The sequence below is a fragment of the Nerophis ophidion genome, linkage group LG10, assembly GCF_033978795.1.
Source record: "Nerophis ophidion isolate RoL-2023_Sa linkage group LG10, RoL_Noph_v1.0, whole genome shotgun sequence".
In the NCBI taxonomy this organism is placed as follows: Eukaryota; Metazoa; Chordata; class Actinopteri; order Syngnathiformes; family Syngnathidae; genus Nerophis; species Nerophis ophidion.
This window is the reverse complement of record NC_084620.1, coordinates 8,703,275-8,727,960: the sequence shown is the minus strand read 5'-3', so window position 1 is coordinate 8,727,960 and position 24,686 is coordinate 8,703,275. Positions and strand designations below refer to the sequence as shown.

Genomic DNA, 24,686 nt, shown 5'->3' with positions numbered 1-24,686 from the left:
TGTGAATGTGTGTGTGAATGGGTAAATGTGGAAGTAGTGTCAAAGCGCTTTGAGTACCTTGAAGGTAGAAAAGCGCTATACAAGTACAACCCATTTATTTAATATTTAACTATATATATGTTCCCCATATGTTACCATGCTTTTTTTACTGGTGCACAAAATGAACCGTGCATGAACATCACCTTGTTCAAACAACAAAACCCAACACAGTGCATAAACTCACAACAAAATACCCACCTGCAAATCAGTCAGCTGTTGCCGTACCCGTAATACGCCGACAGGGAGAAGTTTGCATTTACACGATGAGTCGGGTGTGTTTTGATCTCTGCCGAAACCCCTAAGGCCGACTCACCGAACCCCTAGGGTTCGATCGAACCCAGGTTAAGAACCACTGATCTAGACAAAGTGTTGCTGTAAACTGTGGCTTCTTAAATAAAGAGCAGGGCCCCGCGCATAGGCTAAATACATTTTTTATTTTTAAAAACCATACACATTACTCGACAAGTTTCAAATGTAAATCCAATCACGATATCCATTTAAAATGCTCAAGATAAACAGACATGAAGTACTTTTATTTTCAAATGTTAAGATAAAAAAATCATACTCCATAAAACAGATGAAAAAAAACAAAAAACATCCATTCCCGTTGCAGGAAGAAGCTACAGAACAAACTCCTCGAACAGATTCCGCTTGTGTTCCTCAAATGTCTTCGCGACCATTCACGGCTTTTTTTGTCATATGCATCAAACAAAACAAGGACAACAGACGAACGCCACCTCAATCCAACATTAGGGCTCCTTTCACTTCCAAGGGCCTGCAGTTGAGGACTGCCCAGGAGGGGCTGCGGGAAGAAATTGCAGCCACCAAACCAACCAAATGAGGCAAGAACGAAACCAAAAAAGAGGCCTGTTCTCTTTTGCTCTCCCTCACGCCTATTTGCACCCTGAGATGAATGTTCCCGAACAACAGACATTTATTTTAGTGGCCAAAACCCTCCCCGCAGTGTCAAATCTTCCAAAAACTGTGTGAGTACGATGAAAGGTCTCATCAGTTTCATAAAAATACAAATTTGTGTTCAATGATCTGTATCAAAACTCTTGCTAGGAAATAAAGTACCCTGTGCAGATAGATACCAGTGTATGCCTCGTCTTTATTCCAAAAAAAATAAATAAAAGCACATCCAATGTTTTTGTTTGTTTCCAGTACATCAGGTGTCCAAAAACATGTGAGGAGGTTCCAACTCTTTGTGTGTGTGTCTGTGTGTGTGTGTAGGAGTAGATGTAACATGGAATACACTTTAACTGATCAAATGTTCTCCACTGGGCTGAGAAACACCAATTGAAATATGTACAACTGAGCAGGGGTTTATATTTAGCAAGCATCTGCAGGGTTTAATCAGGAAATGAAGCGACTGGACCCAAGCTTGAACGTTAACTAAAGCCAAGGCACATTCACGTTTTGTCTGGTTGAATAAATAACTTAGCCACTTGTGTGCAAAAATGACGTCGAAACGATCCAGAATGTGCAGAAACTTTCCCTTTTTGTCCAGTTGTGGAAGAGATGATGCTTGCTAAATACTAGCCCCCACAGCCCGGATTCCCTTTTTTGAGACACTTTCAACATGTGGAAGTCTTTGAACACAAGATGAATGAGTGAAAAGAAGAAGTTGTTTTTTTTTAACCCCGGAAGGTTTTGTGCACATGGAAACTAGAGTAAATATTCATAGCGATGTTGAGGCCCTAAACGCACATCGGCCGGTGGACCTCCTCTCTATACAAGACTTAGTGTTAATTGGTTTGGCTAGAAGTTTCTATATTTATCTACAAATATATATATATATATATATTTATATATATATAACAAATAAAACTTGCAGGCAAAAATACTTAAGTTTCAATAGAAACACCCTTTTTTTCCTGAAAATACAGCAGTATCCGAAATAATCATCTCATTCATTTTTTAAAATCTGCATCATACATCAGGAAGCTCTTTTGCCTACAAACAGAAAAAAAGTATCTACAAACTTTGTAAACAGACCTGCTTTTTTTTCCTCCATAAAACATAAATAAGTCAAAAATATTAACAGCCAAATGGAGCAGAAATTAGTTTTGTGTGAATGAGGGCCAAAGAGCTAAATATACAACACAATTAGAGAAGCTAGAAGATTCTGACATGTTCAGGCCAGGAGGACCGCTTAATCTTCTTTGCAATGCAAATTATTATATTCAGAAGAATAAGAAGAAAAAAAACAGGTCACTTTCAATCAAGAGTTTATAATCACGCCTCGTTGAGCCAGACAAACCAAAGGCAAGGGGGGTGGCAGGGGGTTTGGGGGCAAAGGGGTTGAGTCCTGGCGCGGAGGCGGTTTTAAGAAGAACTGAAGAGGAGAAAGCAAAGCATCCACACAAGCCGGTACATTCCTCCCAAAGTTAGTCCGACCACAGCCCCCTCCAGCTCGCTGTCCTCCGAGTACAAAAGTGGTAAGGTACCTTGCAGAGGAGGCGGTCGTGCTTTTCTGATCAGAGGGAGGTCTCCAGGCTGTGTAGGGGACTGCCCGGCATGGAGGCGCTGCTCGCTTTGGTGGCCTCGGGGAGGAGGTGGTTGCTGCTCTCCACAGCGTTATTGTTCTGGTTTGGGGAGGGCGAGAGCGGCGCCACGGCAACTGCGGGGACGGCGGTTGGTGAGGGCGGGGTGGGAGTGGTGTTGCGGGGGCTGGTCGAGTTGCGCTTGGTGGGTGCGTCGTCCTCGGCGTCCGTGTCGTCTATGAGGGGGATATGGGGCTCCGAGTCTTCTATCCGAAATTCCGGGTGAGTCATAAAGTTGTGAATAGAGGTCCGCGACTCGGGTTTCTCCAGGCCCTCATAGAGGGAGATGGAGCTGCGGAATGCATTCACCACCCGGATCTGCAAGGGGGGAGGGAAATATGGTTTTAGACATGGATGGAAGGACAAGTGTGTTAATCGCTGAGACACCTAGATGGCGTCGGAACGCAGGGCGCACATTTAATTGGGTCAATAAAAGGCGTGTTTTAGTGGCCTCAAAACAGTGAAGGGGGGTGCAACCTTGTCTACTAGCCTGCAGGAACACTTCAAGCGAGCACCTTTTAGGGCCTCAAAAAGTTAGAGGAATATTAAATCCAATGGCACAGAACTCTTTTTTTTTTTTTTGTAACGTTACTGAGGCATGTGTCGGAGCGCTTTCTGTATGCACAAGTGAACGAGCATCAAACCCAAACCAGTGTGCTTGTGAGTGAGTGAGTAGAGTACCACACTAAAAAGGCTCAGTGGGAGGCCCAGTTGATGAATCAGAATGCAAAATAAGAAGACGAATCAAAATAAAGAAAGGCCTACAAGGTTCTGGACATGCTCAAAAGTAGGGTTGTCATGATAACAGAATTTCAGTAGTCGATACCAAAGAACTTTTACGACTCGCAATACTTTTTCTAAAGCCTACATGAATAAAAAAACTGAACCCATGTACTTCCAAAATTGTCTATTTTATTGAAAATGATTTTAGAGTGTAAATTATTTAAAATCACAGTGAAATGACATAATTTAAATGTCAGTATGAGCTGCCAAGCGGTAATTATACATTTAAAAAAATACTTAATAGGCTTCTAAAAAAACATTTAAAGACACATCTGTATTTTTATTTGTTATTACCAGTAGTATCAACATTTCAGGCTTTTCTCATTACGTTATGCATTTTTGCTCTATATTTAATTTTTTATTTTAATAAGTACCATTAAAAAGATGTGTGTTCAGCAAATGATCCCCCTGGCACCACTTTGCTTTCCTGGATAAAAAAGTAAAACAATGGTGTTCAAATTGATGCCAAACGACAGAAGAGTGCAAGCGGTGTTTTCTTAGCACTTATGGAAGTGATAGAGGTTGGCTTGCACGCTGTGGGTATGTACACTCTCTGGGCTTGTGGCGGCGGATCTACGCTCACGGCAAATACTTTTGTGACTGCTTGTGTTTGATTAGCAAATAAAAAACAAGATACACCTCTTTTTCACTCTGAATATGTACCTCTGCTGGCTAAATACAGCGACAAAATGGCTAAAGTGCATCACAGATCATTTCTGCTACGTCTTATTCTTCCGCAAAGCAGGCGGGTATGAGGTGTGTTGTGAAGCAAAATTACGCCACACTGACCGTTATGCTACACTCACACACTTTCATTATCATTTATTTATGAGCGAGGGCCAACCGGAGGCACCAAATCCGCATTTGTGACAGGCTTCTACAAATAAATGAAAACACTGGATTTCGTCGTCGGCGATGACTCAGAGCTCAGATGTTGCGAATTGACGATGAAAAAGTGTTTGATACTGAAAAAGCAGGTATCGGTGTATTATTTTTTGAGGCATCAATATTTTTGACAACCCTACGTAGAAGAGAGGACAGCGCTGGCAGGAGACAAGAGAGGACAGAGAAGAGGAGACAGAAAAGAGAGACGACAGAAGACAGACAAGCGAGAGGGTGAGTTGGGAGCGTGGCTTGAGACAGATGGTCAGTTGTAAGCGTTCGCTGGTGTCCAAACAAACAAAAACAAAAAAAGCTGAGGCAGCCAAGCACGTCCACAAGCTGGTTGGCAAGTCAAAAGAAAAACAAAGAAAAAAACACCACAAGTAGGTCAAAGTTCACAAACGGGAGCCAAGGGTGAAGACCCATGCAGAGCGTGTGCTACCTGGTGCTCTAACGGCAGCAAACCTTTGAGTATAGCCCATGACACATTTCACTGAATCTGAAGGAGAACACGCGGTGGGTCAGTGGGATTTGGACCGACACACACACGCACACACACACTCTTTTAAGGACTGGAGTTGACCTGGAATGGAAATAGTTATGCTGAGCCTGTAAAAGCATGGGACTATCAGTTACAATTGTACTCCTTAAAACTCTTCTCACGTGGTCCCAAGACCTGCAAAAGAGAAAAGTGTCACACGCATCAGCCGCACGTCAGAATACCGACAAGCAATCCCCCCACTGTCACTTTGAGCCTTTGATGTAGTGTCCATGGGCGTATACTCAAAAACATTTATCCAGCGAGGGACTAGAGCGCTGCGACACAGACCCATGAGCGCTACAAATTTTTGGTGGGCAAGGTTTGGGTGTCGGTGGGCGCACACATGGCTGCAGACACAACCTGCTCAATCCGGAACATCCGCAATTAATCACAGTCAAAAAAACCTCATTCCAAGCAGAAGCGGAACGTAAGACAAAGTGATGACACAGAAATAAACATTTCCACGCCAGAGGCCGCCTGGTCACATGGCACATAGATAAGAAGAGCGGTGTCATCCAAGCTTGATGGAGGATGCCTTTTGTTTGTTTGAAAACATTAGGAAGAAGCATGATGTTAGGCGGGAGAGAGGGCAAGAGACAGAGGTGTCGAGGAGGATGTTAAGTGAAGAGAAGTCTCATGCACGAGAGGAGAACACGCACTCACACCCCACAGCGGCAGAAGCGGAGTTGGTGGCAGCGGTGGTGTTGTTGTTGGTGGTGGTAGTAGTAGGAGAAGTAGAGGAGGTGGAGGAGGTGGAAAAGGCTACATGTGTAGGGCTAGAAACATTGGTTACATCGTGCTGTTGTTGGCTGGAGTTGGAGGTCTGGCGCCTCAGAGCCCCCTGAAATGAAGTTCCGCTCTGGAACGCACTCACTACATCCATCTGCAAAGAACCAGACAGCGAGACAGGAGAAAGCCCAGAGGAGATACAACAGAGAGCAGGACGAGAATGAGAGAGGGAGAAGTGAGAAATAAAAACAACAAAGCAAAGAAGGTACCATAAAAAACATCGCTTGGGAATTTGATTTGTTAAAAGAGGTGAAAAAAGGAGAATAGCTGAGTTTAAAAAGGCACCGATGAGACTTATATGCAAAATTCTTTGACCAATCAGTAAATACTAAGTTCTTTAACTGTGTTGCTGCAACAGCAATGGAGAGATGAAAGTTCATGGCTTTTGCTTCCCATTGTGTGTGCACTGTACATTCTTGGTCCTTTACCTGAGTCTGGATTCGGTTGAGGCCACGGAACCAGAGGATTTGGCCACGGCGCAGCTCCCGCTCGGCGTGGTCGATCTCTTCCATGTCGTCGAGCTCATCCAGCTCCTCGTCAGGGATCTCCTCCTTCTGGGTGCCGTGGCCTGCTGTTTTCAGGAACTTAAGGCGGCTGGTTGGTATGGAGGAGATGACCTGGAAGACGTCCGCGTTCAAGTCAGCGAAAAGGCATTACAAAAAGTGCACCGAGTGCACCATTCTAACACCGGGGGGCAGTGTTGTGCCACAAAAAAGGCAGACATCAACGTGTCTTACCTGCCCCCACAGCAGCGAGCCGAAGCCCAAGAAGGTGCACCAGAGCCACTGGTCGATGTTGAGAGCCACGCAACTGAACGGCTTGCCTCCAAACTGTACGATGACGATCTGCAGGATAAAGGTGGACATTAGAAGTTTTCTGGGTCGATTGCTCACTTCTGCATGAGGACCCTGCATACCTGGATGATGAAGGTACCGAAGACAATGGTGCAGAAGATGAGGTTGTTGAAGATGCCGTCGAAGACATTCCTTTCGCCGTGGATCTTGCGGGCGTTGATCTCGTTGAAAAGCTGCATCAGGACGAAGGTGTTGAAGACGATGGTGTAGTGCTCGGAGGGTGGGGCTCGCAGGGGGGTGTTCCTGCCGCTGTCGATGTCAAACATCTTCTCCCCTGCACACCAAAAGAGGGTGCACGTTGGCAAGGTGGAATTCCCCCGGAAGACCAGAAAATTAAGGCTTACCGGCAAAGAGCAGTGTGAAGATAATGACCAGCTGGTAGACGCCTTGGCCCAGAATGTTCTTCATCATGGTGCGAGAAATGAGGGGCTTGTTGCGGCCGTAGGGCTTCCTGAGCAGCAGTGCTTCTGTGGGCGGCTCCGTGGCCAGGGCAAGCGAGGCGAAAGTGTCCATAATCAGGTTGACCCACAACATCTGGACCGCTTTAAGCGGAGAGTCCTGCAGGAAGACATGTGGGACAATTAGATCTGCGGGCAGGAACACGAGGAAGTGGACCATTAGGAGAGTGTTGACTGAGTAAGCCTAACCTGCGTGATGCAAGCCCCAGTAAAGGCTACAATGACGGCCACCACATTGACGGTGAGCTGAAACTGCAGGAACTTGGAAATGCTGTCATACACGTTGCGTCCCCACATGACGGCCTTGACTATGCTGGAGAAGTTGTCGTCTGTCAAAATGATGTCGGATGCCTCCTTAGCCACATCTGTGCCGGCAATACCCTGGAGATGGCAGTGGGTGATTGGCGTGAAACATCCGTCATACTCCACCGTGAGACAATCTGGTGTAGCAGCAAGACTCACCATTGCAAAGCCCACGTCGGCTTTCTTCAACGCGGGACCGTCGTTGGTGCCGTCCCCTGTCACGGCGACAACTTGTCTCTGTTCAATGACGGTGCTGTCAATAATACCTGTGGGAAAAAAACTTTTTAGCTGAACAACTGGCAACTTTACAGAGTTTACAATAATTCGACAAAAACATACCTTTGACTAGAGTGTGCTTGTCAGTGGGGGAAGACCGAGCCAGAACTCGCAGTTTGGGCCAGATCTTGTCAATGCGTTCTTGTTCGATCTAGAAAAAAATAAAAAATCCACTTAAGAGGACTTCTTTAAGGCGGTGGTTCTCAACTGGTTTGACTGCGGGACCCAACATTATCACATAATGACTAGGGCCACACAAACTGCAGACAATTTTCGACGAAAATGTTTGAAACAGTGCAAATTAATGTGTGCTTGCATAAAATCCGTTAGCAATAGGGGAGCACCATACATTTCTGACAGATAATATTTTGGAGAAATGAGGAATAATGATGTCACAATGATGAATTCAATACATGAAAAAATAGCTCTGAAAAAAAACAAAAAACGCTACTATTACCCATACTGAGCTCATTGTAAACAAACATGGCGTCGAATGTGTGGGACTTCTTTACTTTTTCCAAAGGAAGACATTTACTCCCAAAATATTTCATCTTAACACATTAAACCTTGTCAGCCTACTTATATAGTATGGTATGGTCTTTATTGTCATTGCACTAGTACAACAAAACTTTGTTTTCAGCATAAACCCGTTCAAGTTTAGAAACACAAACAGTGTACAGGGTTACAGAACAGGAACGCTGATGGGTCGCCACAAGACACCCCGTAAAAGACGGGAAAAAGGATTAAAAAAATACTTTTTAGACTGGGCTCCTACGGGGCCCCATTCTGATGTGGGAAAAAAACTCCATAGCAAAGCAAATATACATATTACAACATACAACTCGAGACTTGCAACAGAGGGGAGGAGTGGGGGCTACGGTGGCAGGGTGCAGCTCTTCAAGCGCTGCCCAGCCCTCCATTACCCCTAGGGATTTTAGTCTAGGGCGTTGGGTGGGGTTTGGGGTATGTATGTGTGGTGTATATTTTTCGTGAATGCATGTGTGTGTTAGGGCTGGGCGATATATCGATATATACAATAAATCGCGGGTTTGTCTCTGCGCGATATAGAAAATTACTTTATCGTAATATTCGAGTATACGTTCTCACGCAGGACTTTTAGCTGCGGGCGTACACTTCAGGCTCTCCTCGCTCTTTCCTGTCTCTCCTTCTCACGTAAAAGCAGGCGCACATTCTTACATATGTCACAAACTGTCACATCACACGTCACATATGTATACGCCCTCGCATAGCAGAGAGGTAGCGGCATGGCTAATGTTAGCTGCTAACCTAGCCATACGAGAGAAAGATGGTGCGCATCTGGTAACAAATGAAGGAAGACTTAATTCCCAATAAAAACAGCAGGGTTTCCATCTTCTGGCGGTGGTTCGGCTTCAAGTGGGAATATGTCGAACAGACAACCGTAATTTGTCAAGTGTGAAGGGGAAAAGCGTAGCTATAAAAAGTAGCATTACTGCTAATATGTAGCATCATTTGAAAAGTCACTCGCTAGAGAATGAAGAGAATTTCATAACCTTATTAATATACCACATAGTGAAGGACAAATACTATTTGATTTTCTATTATGCAGCTCATTTTTATTTGACGCTTAAAATGTCTCTGACAATCTTGCAATTTATGTTTTGGAAATGACTTGGATGTTTGTGCCATTGCTTAATAACTTTAATAAATACACTTTTGGTCAATTGACTTAGTTGTGATTTCCCTCTCTGCATGAAAGTTTAAAAGTAGCATATATTAATGCAGTATGAAGAATGTTTTAATGTAGACACTATAGAATCATCATACTGCTGTGATTATATGCATCAAGAATTCATTCAAGACCAAGGCAAAATATCGTAATATATATCGTATATCGCGATATAGCCTAAAAATATCGCGATATTAAAAAAAGGCAATATCGCCCATCCCTAGTGTGTGTGTAAACCTGCAGCGTGTATCTGTTCTGAGGCCTTGGAGTTCTTGCAGCCGCCAGTCAGTCCAAAGTCAACAACGGGTGTGTGTCCATGAGAGACAAGAACGGAGTATGTGGTGTCTTCGCCGCACTGTCCTTTGGGAGAGTCTTAAAGCCAGGGAAATAATCCAAGTTAGAATGTTTTGAACATTGGAACTAATTAACTGTCCTCTCAACAAAATTGACAAGATCTTGGGTTTGGGGGAACCTGCTTGTCTTGACTGTGCGGTTGTTGCTGGACACACGACAAACTTTTAGGAGGAGTGCTGTGTGCCTGGGTACCCCTTTCAGTTGAGATATCCACCTATTCGGAATTATGACAACAGGACATCTGCTGATTGGAGTAAGCGTTGCTCTGGTTTGTCGACAAATTGGATGTTGCTGGCGGTCTTCAAAGTACCCCAAAGCTGCCACAAATGATTGGACGATGCGGGCAAAACTGTGGACACTGTGATTTGGATAACATTCGAGCGTCTGCCCTGTAGGATGAATTTGAGGAGTGACATCTTCAAGAAAATCAAACCAGTAGAGGATTAAAGTCCTCAGACAAACAAATAAAAAAAAATGTTTAAACTTTAAAAATAACAGGAGGGACATTTCTAATGGAAAATAAATCTATTCACAACCAAATAATGATTCTTATTTATACTGACTCTAAATCGATTCCAAATTTTCAAGAATCAATTTTTTAAAAGTCTTTTACAACATCTCTGTGCTTACTTGCTGCCATACTTGCCAACCTTGAGACCTCCGATTTAGAGAGGTGGGCGGCGTGGTTGGGGGCGTGGTTAAGAGAGGAGGAGTATAAAGTCAAGTATTTCATATATATATATATATATATATATATATATATCCATCCATCCATTTTCTACCGCTTATTCCCTTTGGGGTTGCGGGGGGTGCTGGTGCCCATCTCAGCTACAATCGGGCGGAAGGCAGGGTACACCCTGGACAAGTCGCCCCCTTATATATATATATATATATATATATATATATATATATATATATATATATATATATATATATATATACATATATATATATATATATATATATATATATATATACATATATATATATATATATATATATATATATATATATATAGATAAATAAAATACTTGAATTTCAGTGATCATTTACAAACCCTGTTTCCATAGGAGTTGGGAAATTGTGTTAGATGTAAATATAAATGGAATACAATGATTTGCAAATCATTTTCAACCCATATTCAGTTAAATATGCTACAAAGACAACATATTTGATGTTCAAACTGATAAACAGTTTTTTTTTTGTAAATAATCATTAACTTTAGAATTTGATGCCAGTAACACGTGACAAAGAAGTTGGGAAAGGTGGCAATAAATACTGATAACGTTGAGGAATGCTCATCAAACACTTTTTTGGAACATATCACAGGTGTGCAGGCTAACTGGGAACAGCTGGGTGCCATGATTGGGTATAAAAGCAGCTTCCATGAAATGCTAAGTAATTCACAAACAAGGATGGGGCGAGGGTCACCACTTTGTAAGCAAATTGTCGAACAGTTTTAGAACAACATTTCTCAATGAGCTATTGCAAGAAATTTAGGGATTTTACCATCTACGGTCCGTAAAATCATCAAAAGCTTTAGAAAAACTGGAGAAATCACTGCACGTAAGCGATGATATTACGGACCTTTGATCCCTCAGGCGGTACTGCATCAAAAACCGACATCAGTGTGTAAACTATATCACCACATGGACTCAGGGACACTTCATAAAACCCCTGTCAGTAACTACAGTTGGTCGCTACATCTGTAAGTGCAAGTTAAAACTCTACTATGCAAAGCGAAAGCCATTTATCAAATACACCCGGGAATGTCTGACGGCTTCGCTGGGCCTGAGCTCATCTAAGGTGGACTGATGCAAAGTGGTAAAGTGTTCTGTGGTCTGACGAGTCCACATTTCAAATTATATTTGGAAACTGTGGATGTGGTGTCCTCTGGAACAAAGAGGAAAATAAACATCTGGATTGTTATGGGCACAAAGTTCAAAAGCCAGCATCTGTAATGGTATGGGGGTGTATTAGTGCCTAAGGCATGGGTAACTTACACATCTGTGAAGGCACCATTAATGCTGAATGGTCCATACAGGTTTTGGAGCAACATATGTTGTCATTCAAGCAACGGCATCATGGACGCCGTTGCTTATTTCAGCAAAACAATGCCAAACCACGTGTTACAACAGCGTGGCTTCGTAGTAAGAGTGTGGGTACTATCCTGGCCCACCCGCAGTCCAGACATTATTTTCCATTGAAAATGTGTGGCGCATTATGAAGCGTAAAATACGACAAGACCCCGGACTGTTGAACAACTTAAGCTGTACATCAAGCAAGAATGGTAAAGATTCCACTTTCAAAGCTTCAACAATTAGTTTCCTCAGTTCCCAAACATTTATTGAGTGTTGTTAAAAGATAATGCAATTTAACACAGTGGTGAACATGCACATTTCCCAACTACTTTGGCACGTGTTGCAGCCATGAAATTCTAAGTTAATTATTATTTGCAAAAAAAGAAAAAATGTATGAGTTTGAACATCAAATATCTTGTCTTTTTAGTGCATTCAATTGAATATGGGTTGAAAATGATTTACAAATCATTGTATTCCGTTTATATTTACATCTAACACAATTTCCCAACTCATATGGAAACAGGGTTTGTATTTACACCTTTACACACACACAACACTCTTCTACTTATTGTTGAGTTAAGGGTTGAATTGTCCATCCTTGTTTTTCTAACCATTTGCATGTACAGTAGATGGCAGTATTTTCCTGATTAAGAGTGTCACAACATTGCTGTTTACGGCAGACAAGAATCACATCTCTATCACCCAGCCTGGGTCAATTAATCATTGGTACTTTAACTTTAACTTTAATTCAAATTGAGACAAAACACCTTCCGGTCTACTTTCCCGTCATACCTAGGAGTCCTCATTGTGAGTGGAATTGCCCCATGCAACACAACGTGAGCTACTGTCGCTCTCTTTATGTCATATTCTTCTCCCGCTGATATCTACAACATTGTCCCTGTCCTGCTAATAGCCCCTCGGGCTTTTCCACGCTAGCGAATATCAGAGACAAAAATGCAGGGTGTATTCACAAACATCGAGACAAAATTTTTTGACCTAGAGAAAACGGATCCACAAGTTGAGAATCAACTGAGTAGGTCTGCAGCAACCCACCTCTCCTTTTGCGTTGCGTATCCGTCGGTTGAACTCTTTGCCCTCCAAGCAGATGAAGTCGTCTGCCGGCTGCAGGATGCCGCACTTGGTGGCAATGGCACGAGCCGTGTTGATGTTGTCTCCAGTCACCATACGCACGGTGATGCCTGCACGTTGGCATTTCTTTATGGCGTCCGGAACCTGGAACAGAGCAAACAGAGGTTCATAAAATGGATTTAACGAGTACCACGGTATGCCGAAATTCACCTCTGGCCTCACGGGGTCTTCGATGCCCACCACGCAGAGGCAAGTGAGCCCAGTGAGGATGTCGTTTTCGTTGTCCCAGTCTGGCTCGCCATCTGAGGCAGCAAAATCTCTGTATGCGAGGCAGATGGTCCTCAGGCCTTCGGAGGCCATGGGCTCAATCACTTTTTTCACCATTTCGTCTCGATCTCGAGGGCGAAACAACTTTGACTCGCCATTCGCTGTGAGGATCTTATAGCACCTTGAAGAAGGGTAGAAATGTTGATAAATGGCGAGAATAATACATGGTAGCCAAATGCTTTCCTGAAGGCACACAGAGGAGAAAACAAAAGCATTTAAATGGCGAAGTGCACTAGTGTGATATCACGCTAAGCCTTCTGTGGGTTAAAAAGAAGCCCGCTTGGTTAAGAGGCTTACGGAGTTGTTGCCAGCTCATTTTATCAGCGCCTATTTCTAAGTCGCAAAGGGCTTGGGTGGGAGGTACTTGAACGATTTAGCTGCTCTAAGACATGGGGCGTATCATTCACAGGAAGCTTGAACAAGAAAAGACCTCTGTAGTGTTGAGATCAAGAGCTAAACAACTCGGTTATAAAAGAGGGGGAAATGTTCTCACTTTTTAAGGAGGATTTCCGAAGCGCCCTTGCTGAACATGCGGTAGCCACCGTCAGCCATCTTCAGCACAGTACTCATGGACTTGCGGACGGAGTTGAAGGTGTAGACCTTGTACAGTTTCTCCTCTGGGATCTCGTTTCGAATGGTCTGGTAGTCGCGCTTGAGGTCATTGGAAAAACCAAGTAAGGCACATTCGGTCTTGTTACCCACTTGTCGAGGCAGGCCTCCTTCTTTCTCTGGAGGCTACAAAGGGCAAGGTGTGAAGATAGGTGATCAGCACCACATGAGCATAAAAAAAAGAACACAGCACATTAGACGTACCATGATCTTAGTAGTGTAGGCGCAATTGACGGCGATCCCCAAGATTAGGAAGTCTAAAATGGATGCAGGGATGTTTTCCGGTTCCGGGACTTTCTTGAAGAGTTTGCCAGCCAAGTAGGCCTGCACTACAGTCATGCGATTCATGGTGAGAGTTCCAGTTTTATCAGAGCAGATGGCTGTGGCGTTGCCCATGGTCTCGCAGGCGTCCAAGTGACGCACCAGGTTGTTGTCTTTCATCATTTTCTGTTGGAAGAAAGACAATTAACAGCAATCAGAAAGAATAAATAGCTTGGCTTCAAAGTGTTAAGCAAAGATAAGAGACTTTACCTTAACAGAGTACGCCAGGGAAATGGTCACAGCGAGTGGGAGCCCCTCAGGAACAGCCACCACCAGCACGGTGACGCCGATGATGAAGAATTTCACAAAGAACTGAATGTAGATGGGCGTGCAGGCCTTGACCCAGGGCAGGTTCTGGATCCAAAAGGTGTCTACCACAAAGAGCACCACCAGGATGATGACGGTTATGGCTGACATCACCAACCCTGTAAGAAATCACAGGTCCAGACTACATAATTGGGAACAAAAGTGTACAAATTAGAGGTGTAACAGTACACATATTGGTATCGTAATTTTCCGGTACAGAACTGAAGGTACTTATGTCCCAATAGAAACACATTAAAGTGGGGGACAGGAAGTGTGCATCGCGTTAAGAGTCATAGAAGCGCTCTTTGAGTCTGAATTTTCATAGTCAAATGTGATTTGTAGGATTTTGCCCATAATCGACAATCTGCTGAATCTATAGCGTTTTTCTCTAAGAGAAAAATAAAAAGATTGTGATGATATGTAGTACTGTATACTGACTGGTCACTAGGTGTCAGTAATGTCACATGGATGTAGATTTAGCCCCTGTAAGGAAAAAAAGCTAAACCACTCTGGTAAACAAATAAATAGGTAGAGATTGGATAGTTTAGTGAGGCCTTCTGCCATGGCAAATCCAAGAAGACATCAAACTTGAATAAATAGAGGAAGTAAAAGTTGAACAAACAGAACTGAACATCCTAAAAGAATATCAGGAGACAGCTACACCTTTGAAACAAGGGTGTGGCGCACGCTATCTAATTTCCCACCGGTGCCAAGGGCGGGATTCGGCCGGCCAGAAGCGCCCCGTGGCATAGCAAGCTCAATATCTGACAGCGACGTGTCTTAAAGAGACTAATGTCCCTGATGAGGAAAAATTCTCCAAACACTATTAGTAATAATAGATAAGTTGTTGCCAGCTGGTTTTAGACACGTCACACCAGTAAGCACTAGGGTTGGGCGATATAAACGATATGAGTGATCTCAAGTTGGTTGACGATAGAGTTTTTAATACTATCGTCATATCGTTTACCATGAATTGATTTACGTGGACCCCGACTTAAACAAGTTGATATACTTATTCGGGTGTTAGCATTTAGTGGTCAATTGTACGCAATATGTACTGAACTGTGCAATCAACTAATAAAAGTTTCAATAAATCAATCAATCTATCAATCAATCAATCGTGATAGATTGACAAATTCTAGCTGTGCCATGTAAATTTGACAGCGACAAGTGAACTAACGTGTCCTCAACCACTGTAGCATTATTGCTAGCTGGCTAGCGGCTGATGTCTCTCTACAATGTGAGGCTGCTTCTAAATCACTAATCCTCACCTTCATGGCAGCAAATAAAACTATGTTTCTTAGAAGTATCATCACTTCAGGACGAGGAATACCTGAACATGCTAAACCACACACCGTGGGACGATAATGCTAACCCGTTTGCCGCCAATCTAGAGCTCTTGAATGTAAACAGAGGGGGCGGATCAATATAAATATCGACAGTAACAATACCAAGTATATCAGTACACTACATTAGTTATATAAATATCTTTTTATTGTCAAAAAGTCTTTTGTTGTGTGTTTTTATTTTTTACAAACACCGGAAATAAGGTCCTAAAAAAAGGACAACTTTGAGGGCACAAACCAAAGGATTTAAATCAGTAGCGACAGTAGGAAATAATTCAAACATTTAATAGATATTAATACATCGCCATACTCTGCTTTTTTCTGCGTCTAATTGTGATAAAAATGTTTATTAATGAATGATGTTGAACATTTTAAGTATGAACATCGATTGGTATGACCAATACTACTCCCAATGTAAAGTATTCAACAACATAAGTGTAGATAATACCGCATTAATTACAACAGACAACCAGATATTAACAGTAAATTATTAAGTAGATTAATAATAGTTTTGAAAAAACAATAACTGGCATAAATGCAATATGTAACCGCATACATCAGCAGCCAACTTAGGAGCCTTTATGACCTGTTCTAAAATGGTTCTATTGTCATTTATATAGCAAATAATATGTTGTGATATATACCGTTATTGCAGAAGGCTGCAATATGTACCGCAATATGGATTTTAGGGCATTACGCCCATCTCTACTAAAAACCTAGTAAGTGGGAGCTGAAGTTGTAAGCAGGTAAGATTTATCCCTTTCTAAAAACGATTTGTTTGCATATACAAGAATGTTCTACTAATATTTTAAGAAGATCTATCCTGTCAGCACACCCGCTGTATGCAACTACTCAACACGCCTCCCTCCCACAGAAGAAAAACATACGTTAAAAGACAAATATAAGTTCATAAGATGAGGTCCATGGACGTAACGAGCAGTGATTATAGTGTACGGTTACACACCTAGTACAAACCATCAAAAGTTTGAATACAGTTCAAACCGCTGCTCACCTGCTTTGCCAATCTGTACAGCAAGTTTGGTCAGCTTTCCCTGGAGAACAGATTTCTCCTTCTTTGGCAGGTTGGCTTTCTTCTTCTCCTCTGCATCCGCTCCCTCGTCGCTGTTCAGAGGCTGCATTTCCATGGCAGCGCCATCCTGTGCTTTAGCTGCACGGAAGCGAAAAAGTCATGAAAAGGCATTAAATCTTAACTCATGGCAGGTAATGTGCACAGAATATAATCATAAATAAACAATTGTATTTGCACAAATAAAGGCCAGAATGGGAGTGACTGCATATTCGCGGTGCCATCCTCTCCCTCGCAGGCAGGGAATCCCAGAGACACGCAAGCAGATCAAATATGAGAGCCATGATAAAATCATTAGCTGCGCCAGGCGGTCAGGCTACAGCTGCTGAACAACTGCAGGACAATTGTCAAAACGTTCTTCTCTCAAACTTTGCATGATATATATTAAAAGGCATCGGACAAATGGGGCACCCCTGGCAAGGCTTTATCCATCTTGTGTGTGATAGTATGCCACACGGAAAAGGGTGGGGGGGTGTAACTGTGGTTGGTTCTGGATTTAAACAGCTGGATTAATCTCAGTCTAAAGGATCACGGTTGACTCCAGGCAAACGGAATCTGTGCACCAGGGACCAACGCCAGTGTAGTGCTTGGTCACCCACCTGAACACCACTGATCACCGTCCCAGCAGGGCTGCGAGCCCGGGAGAGCGGTTGCCATGAAACATCCTCATTATCACGGTTGTCACCCTTCAAATTGGACCAGCTGCTCGTCCCACTCGCAGTGATGGTTCAGATCGAGACATTAAATGGTGGGGGCCGCAGAGAGTCAAGGCACGGCAGGGGTTGGGGTGGGAGATGAGCAGATGTTCTGGCCCCGGAATTGTTGCATAGCTTTAATCTCCTCATCACTAATCGCTGTAACGGGATTCGGTAGCACCTGCTGCCCCAAACACAATGTGCCGGGCGAGGAAAGATGGGAGACTCGCAGGACAATGAGGATGCCAGGACAGCTTGCGCCGGGTCAAACGGGGTCACACCAAAATGTAAGATCACTCCCATAATACCACTGTATTAATCACACAGTGCTGTGAATGGGCAAGGGAGGTGTAAATGTGCCTAGCGAATGTAGGCTGTACGTTGCCAGGCAATTACACACACAGGGGCCACTTTAATGAGAACACCTGTGTTTAACCTGCTTACACATCAGCTGTAACATTCTGCAAGCACAGCCCGGCAAATCGCATCCAACGCAGACTTTCTAACCTTGTTCCACCACATTCTAAACAAATATCATGAAAATTACCTTACCACTCAAACTCTTCAGTTTACTCAGACCTTGTGTTTAAAAGCACTTATGAAGAAATCAGGACATCAACAAGTCTTGGATATCCTTCAGAATCAAGGGGCGGTTTAGCTCGGTTGGTAGAGCGGCCGTCTCAGCAACTTGAGGGTTGCAGGTTCGATTCCCGCATACGCCATCCGAGTCACTACCGTTGTGTCCTTGGGCAAGACACTTTACCCACCTGCTCCCGGTGCCACCCACACTGGTTTGAATGTAACTTAGATATTGGGTTTCACTATGTAAAGCGCTTTGAGTCACTAGAGAAAAAGCGCTATATAAATATAATTCACTTCACTTCACAATAAAGATTCTATCCATTCATCTCTGTCGAATAGTTCTGCATTATGGCGACCATGTATTTCCATCAGTCTTTCTTAACATTTTGACATTCATGTGTGTGTCAGTCCTCTAAAAGTATGAACCCCACTTTCTTGGCAAAAGACCTTAAAGTTACAGCGTGTGTTTTGTAGAGCGCTTTGAGCAGTGTAGGAAATCATAATTCAATATATATATATATATATATATATATATATATATATATATATATATAGATAGGGACGGCGTGGCGCAGTGGGAGAGTGGCCGTGCGCAACCCGAGGGTCCTTGGTTCAATTCCCACCTAGTACCAACCTCGTCACGTCCGTTGTGTCCTGAGCAAGACACTTCACCCTTGCTCCTGATGGGTGCTGGTTAGCGCCTTGCATGGCAGCTCCCCCATCAGTGTGTGAATGTGTGTGTGAATGGGTAAATGTGGAAGTAGTGTCAAAGCGCTTTGAGTACCTTGAAGGTAGAAAAGCGCTATACAAGTACAACCCATAATATGATTTAAAAGGGACCTGCACTTTTGGGGAATTTTATCTATTGTTCACGATCATGATGAGAGACAAGTTTACACATGTAATTTTTTAATTACATTTTAAAGATGATAAAAAACACTTGGAAGATGTGGTGAATGTGAGTCACAATAGTAGACTTTAAAGCCCTCTAAGACAACTTCAAAACCCTCCAACATTTTACATACACTCTGCAAATCTATATATAATGTAGTAACAGATACATTCATAACAATATGTAATATGTACAATATTTACCGTATTTTGGTCATTTTAATCATTTCAGGAACTAGTTTTATAGAAGCGTGTGTCAAGGCATGTGTCTTCTAAGGGTGGCAGACATGGTAACACACAACAAAGACGACCATTTTTGGACAAACGAGAATTCAACACCTTATCTTTTTGAATCTCAACATACGGAAGATCAACTACTCAAGAAGCCAGCATGAAGGAAGAGTGAGACGTTGGAGCAGACGGAAGACAAAAGAGTGAGGTGAAAGTGAATTGAAGCTGCAAAATGTGGAACTTGAAGCCAAACTATTTTGACATCAATTGATTACTTAGCCAAAATCAACAGCTGGACTAGATGAATCGAGTGAGTCACATTTTATATTGATCATGAAACATGCAGCACGTCACGCGCGTTATTGCAACCACAGTACATTAATAGGGATGTTCTGATCAGGGTGCTATGCAGCCAATTCCGATACTGATCATCCATGAGTAAGATCGCCAGATACCGATCACATGTGCTATTGACAGTTTAACAATATAATGACCATTTTTAAAATAGTGTCTTATTCTCGTTCATTACATACAATTGTTTGAGTAAAATAAAGTCAACAGTATACAATAGCTAAACAAAAAAGCAAAAACTCCCATTTACTCCTCTTTTAAATCTTTTGGTTTTTGCCCTCAAACTATACTGTTATTCCCTAAATCTGTAAACATTGAAAAAACATTTATTTTGGGAAAAATACAATCAAACGAATTACTCAATCCCACCGATACTACCTCTGGTATCGACACAAACAATTAATGGATAGATTTGCACTCCCCTTGTGTATACACTTAGCCACTACACAGCAACAGAGCACAGCAGTTGTTACATTATTCACTTTCTAACTTAATGAAATTGTTAAGTTTCCTGATAATATCTGCTTACCATCTGCTGCGATGCACTTCAATTTACACATTCTCAACTTTAACCCAGCACTTATTTGTTGTGCTCTCTCAAGCTAGCTAAGCGATTAGTATGCCTCCTCTTGGCTTGTTTTTATTCGGTGTGTAACATGTTTAGCCTCATCCTCCAATGATAATGCTACACAATAAGGTCGTCCCAAAACCAATATTTTGGTACTGGTACAAAAATGTACATTGATACTTAACAATATTTTTCAAAATAAAGGGAACTACAAAAAATTTCAATATTGGCTTTATTTTAACAGAAAATCTTTTCTATTGCATTTAAAGAACCATTTTAGAAGGTTAAAATATAAATTAAAGGGCATTAAACACATTGGGCTTTTCTTGTTCCACTCAAAGAACAATTTACAATTTTCCACTTTACATATAATCTGCTATAATCAAGGATTAGGTATGAATAGGCTTTATTGACATTATATTAATTACATCATGATTTATGGTTGCCAATACTGGTCTGTGCTTTAAGAAAAATACAATTATTAGTACGTACTAAAAACAAAACTGGATAAATGTACACAAATAAGCCATGTAGCAGGTAAAACACCAATTTGTTAAAGATAAAACCCAAATTGTAGCAATTTGTAACACATTTTAGTCATTTCACTTGCATTAGTTAACGCTAGATGGGTCTTAACTCCACTTATATTTGGCATCAATCCAAGCAGCTCTGTGCGTGTCTACGTATCTACATGTGCACAACAGAGGAGCTGTTAACTTATACGTGTAGTGTAGGTGTGTTTAAGAGAATGGAGATGTGTTGTCTGAGTGACGTCAGTGAGTCAGTGGGCGAGTAAAGAGAGCGAGAGCGGTAGTGAGTGCACTGCACAGTACAGTGATGAACCGGTCCGGTTGTGTCCTGCAAAATTAATAATAAAGCAACCAGATTTTCACGACACAACGGCTTCGTCTTTTTGACCTGAAAGGGGAACTTAGCAGACCCATTGCAGGGTAAAGTAAAAGGTGTTACCACTGACAAAAACATCCCCTCTGGAAGGAACACTGCTCTGTGCCCCTCGACTATAGTCTGCACCAGAGCAGGGCAGGTGTAACAACATTATTACCTGTCACTATTTATAACTCATTGTGTAGATATGAACGCTTATTATTTAAATGTTTACCTAAGTTTGAAGCAACGGTGGTAATAATAATCAGCACGTTTGGCGAGGCATGTTTTAAAGAAACACTTGAAAGGCGGCGCTTCCTTGTTTAAAGTGTCACCTTTATCGTTAGTTCTGAAGCCCAAATACCTCTATATTGCACTTCACCCACACTCATTATAAACCAGTAGAATTGTCGTTTTTTGCCATTAATCCTCTCAAAGATGTTATTACTTGTATGCACTTTGTCTGTGCGTTTTGACACACTAAACATCATGCGCCTTGATTCTGTAGTCACCGCCGCACAGCAGCATTCAGATGAAAGAACAGTACCGGTAGTTTTTAAAGGCGGTATAGCACCTATCTCAATCAATTAGAATCGCGGTACTTTATTCATACCCGTATACCGTACAACCCTAATACATGATAACGAAACTTAAGATACTAAGAAAGTTATATTTAATTTCCGCCGTGGAGCTGATGATTATTATTCTAGGGGATCAGCTCCACACTGTATGGAGATACAAAGTTAGCTGCTGGCCGTCTGTCAAAATAACTAAAAATGAATATAGAATCAACCAGAGGGGTTTGGAATTTGTGACTGGCAGTGAAAGGCATGTATCAGCATTGGGTGATCACATACTTTTTCACAAAAATTGACTGATACTGATCAGTGGCCAATTGATTAGTGCATTCCCAATTGTTAATGACACATATCCATCCATTGTCTACCCCTTATTACCTTTGTGGTCGCTGGTGCCTATCTCAGCTACATTCAGGCGGAAGGCGGTGTACACTCTGGACAAGTCACCACCTCATATACTATTAAATATTAAACTAAGTTGCTTTGTCATTTATAAGGCTAAGCTAAGATGAAGATGTTTTGTTCAGATACTTAAGCACAGTGGCTCTCAAATTTTGTTCACCAAGTACCACCTCAGAAAACACCTTACTATCCAAGTACCACCATAAATGATCAACATTAAAATATAGTAGCATAGTAGACCTAAGTATTCATTAAAAAGAAGGCAGAGGTTTTATTTAACATGCAATTTAATATGTTTGGCCACTGTAATATTAGACACAGTTTGAACAGCAACACTGTGTTTGATTTTTTAATTAAGTGATTTATTGAAATACCACTAGATGGAGCCCATGTACCACTACACAGTTTGAGAACATTGGCTTACCATGTACTGACATACAATGGATTTGTTTGAGCACATTTAATGTACAAAATGTATCAAAATGGCCTCTCATTAAAAAGAGCTTGACCCCCGGAACTATGAGGTCAAACTTTGGGGTTAAATAACAACTCCACTAGGTGGTGTATTAGTCATAAAAATAGATGCAACACAGTAGCCCATACTTGCCAACCCTCACAGATTTTCCATGAGACTCACAAAATTCAGTGCCTCTCCCAAAAACCTCCCGGGACAAATGATAGCCCGAAAATCTTCCGAAATTCAGGCGGAGCCGGAGGCCACGCCCCCTCCAGCTACGTGCGGACATGAGTGACGTGTATAAAGAACGTGTCTGCCCAATGACCTTATAACTGTAGAATTATCGAGGGCGAGTTCTTGGTTTCTTATGTGGGTTTATTGTTAGGCAGTTTCATTAACGTCCTCCCAGCGCAGTAACAACACACAACAACAGCAGTCACGTTTATGTCCACCGTAAGGCAGTTTGTCTGCCGTAAACAGCATGTGACACTCTTAAACAGGACAACACTGCCATCTACTGTACATGCACCACAACACCTCCAGGCAACTTCAACCCTTTACTAATCCTCCTCCATTAAAATCCCATCTCCCCGGATTGTAAATAACCTAATGTAAATAATCGAATGTATTTCTAATGTATATACTTGTTCTTATGCTATCTGAACTCACTATGTTCTCTGCTCGCTGTACATATCCTACTAAGTAAGACCTACACTGTTTCAATGTCCATTTCTCTGTTGATGCAATTGTTGATGACTGAAGTACTGATATCAACCAAAGCTCCTCATCCCACCCCCCGGATTGTAAATAATTCGATGTATATACTATGATGATTACCTTGTGCGATGACTGTATTATGCTGATAGTATATATTTGTACCGTGACTTGATTAACGTGGACCCCGATTTAAACAAGTTGAAAAACGTATTGCGGTGTTACCATTTAGTGGTCAATTGTACGGAATATGTACTGTGCAATCTACTAATAAAAGTTTTAATCAATCAATCAATCATGCATATGTGACAATAACATCTACGGCTTTTAGAAAGTGCAGTGCACAACTGTGCACACAACAGCTGTAAATATACTCCTCCCCTCTTAACCACGCCCCCGCACCCAAGCACACACCCCGCCCCACCCCCTACCGCCTGAAATCAGAGGTCTCAAGGTTGGCAAGTATGGAGTAGCCGTGCATGTTTTCACAAAGTTACATTCTGAAGTTTCTGGATTTTTCCAGACCCAACCAATAATAAATTGAGGTTTTGCTTTGAAGAACCCGTAGCTGTTCTGGAAAGTCGATTTTGTGGGACAAATAATTGTATTCTTTGGATATCTGAGAAGACTGATCATGTAAAGATCTAGAATACATTTTAAATCATCTTGTGGTCTAGCTCGTTTAAGTTTGAAGCAAAATAATTAAATGACAACCTCAGACTAAAACAAGGTTGTCTGTATCAGACCAGCATCTTACCTTTCTTGCGATTTTCAATGGACCCATCCTGCTTCTTGTCTGCAAGAAAGAAAGAAGTTATGAGGAAAGCAACATTTTTACTCTTTCAGCCATGCAAAAATAGTGGTAGCTCATGGAACATGAATCAGGCGGATGGACACTCACTTTTTCTTTGTTTCTTCTTCTCCCCCTTTTCCTTCTTCTTTTCCTCCTCATCCTCCTCGTCGTCCTCGGCACTCCCGAGGAGTAACGTGAAAATAATTCCAGTTTGGGAGTTGACGCCCACTGCTGTGACCACCATTTTCCCCGAGCCTTCCATCACGTGGGTGCCTTTGGAGCAAAGAGGCAAGCAAAATCAGCACTTAAGTTCCCCACATGTTCCAATTAAGAACAAAACAAAAGCCCTAGTTGATGAATTTGCAGAGTGAGCGGAATACTGAAAAGTAGGTCAGACAATAAAGTCATTTACATAACTAAAACAATGTAAAGCAATAATAAACAGGAGATGGATAAATTACTTGGAGGAAGTATTCATTTCAAGTACAGCAGTTAAGGTTTGGCTATAAAAGAATAACAAACAGGAAAAAAAGAGCAATGAAGAAACCACAAAAGTGGAAGTGAGCCTATTTACACAAAATAAGTGTTTGGAGGATTCTTGCAAAATGCAATGAGTCACTTCTTTGGTTTCAGATTTAGAACAGTGATACTCAATTGGTGAAAATAATATTGCTGTTTTATTCTGAAGGTTTTTTTTAATCCAGCGGGCTTTTGTCTAACAATGACTCTTAAGGTGGCGACAGTGCTCTGTCATGCCATCTGAAGTTTGTTCCTGGCTTAGTTTCTTGTTGAGTCTTAGAAAGCACTTGCCTTTAGTATTTTATGTGTATTTCATATCAG

The 24,686-nt window shown here is 42.0% G+C and overlaps 1 protein-coding gene across 1 annotated transcript in view; it reads right to left on the bottom strand.

The window, feature by feature from the left end:
• Positions 1-454: 454 nt before the first annotated feature.
• Positions 455-24,686, bottom strand: part of atp2b1a (ATPase plasma membrane Ca2+ transporting 1a) — a 70,348-nt gene continuing 46,116 nt past the window's right edge. The window contains exons 6-22 of the mRNA XM_061912230.1: positions 23,955-24,121; positions 23,811-23,849; positions 16,625-16,780; positions 14,171-14,385; positions 13,844-14,086; positions 13,524-13,765; positions 12,914-13,151; positions 12,668-12,847; positions 7,535-7,622; positions 7,355-7,461; positions 7,082-7,273; positions 6,779-6,992; positions 6,497-6,708; positions 6,318-6,425; positions 6,009-6,197; positions 5,585-5,674; positions 455-2,903 (exon numbers count right to left, since the gene is read on the bottom strand). Of these exons, the coding sequence (XP_061768214.1) occupies positions 2,520-2,903; positions 5,585-5,674; positions 6,009-6,197; positions 6,318-6,425; positions 6,497-6,708; positions 6,779-6,992; positions 7,082-7,273; positions 7,355-7,461; positions 7,535-7,622; positions 12,668-12,847; positions 12,914-13,151; positions 13,524-13,765; positions 13,844-14,086; positions 14,171-14,385; positions 16,625-16,780; positions 23,811-23,849; positions 23,955-24,121 (3,064 nt within the window). The 3' untranslated portion in view covers positions 455-2,519. The remainder of the gene's footprint in view (positions 2,904-5,584; positions 5,675-6,008; positions 6,198-6,317; positions 6,426-6,496; positions 6,709-6,778; positions 6,993-7,081; positions 7,274-7,354; positions 7,462-7,534; positions 7,623-12,667; positions 12,848-12,913; positions 13,152-13,523; positions 13,766-13,843; positions 14,087-14,170; positions 14,386-16,624; positions 16,781-23,810; positions 23,850-23,954; positions 24,122-24,686) is intronic.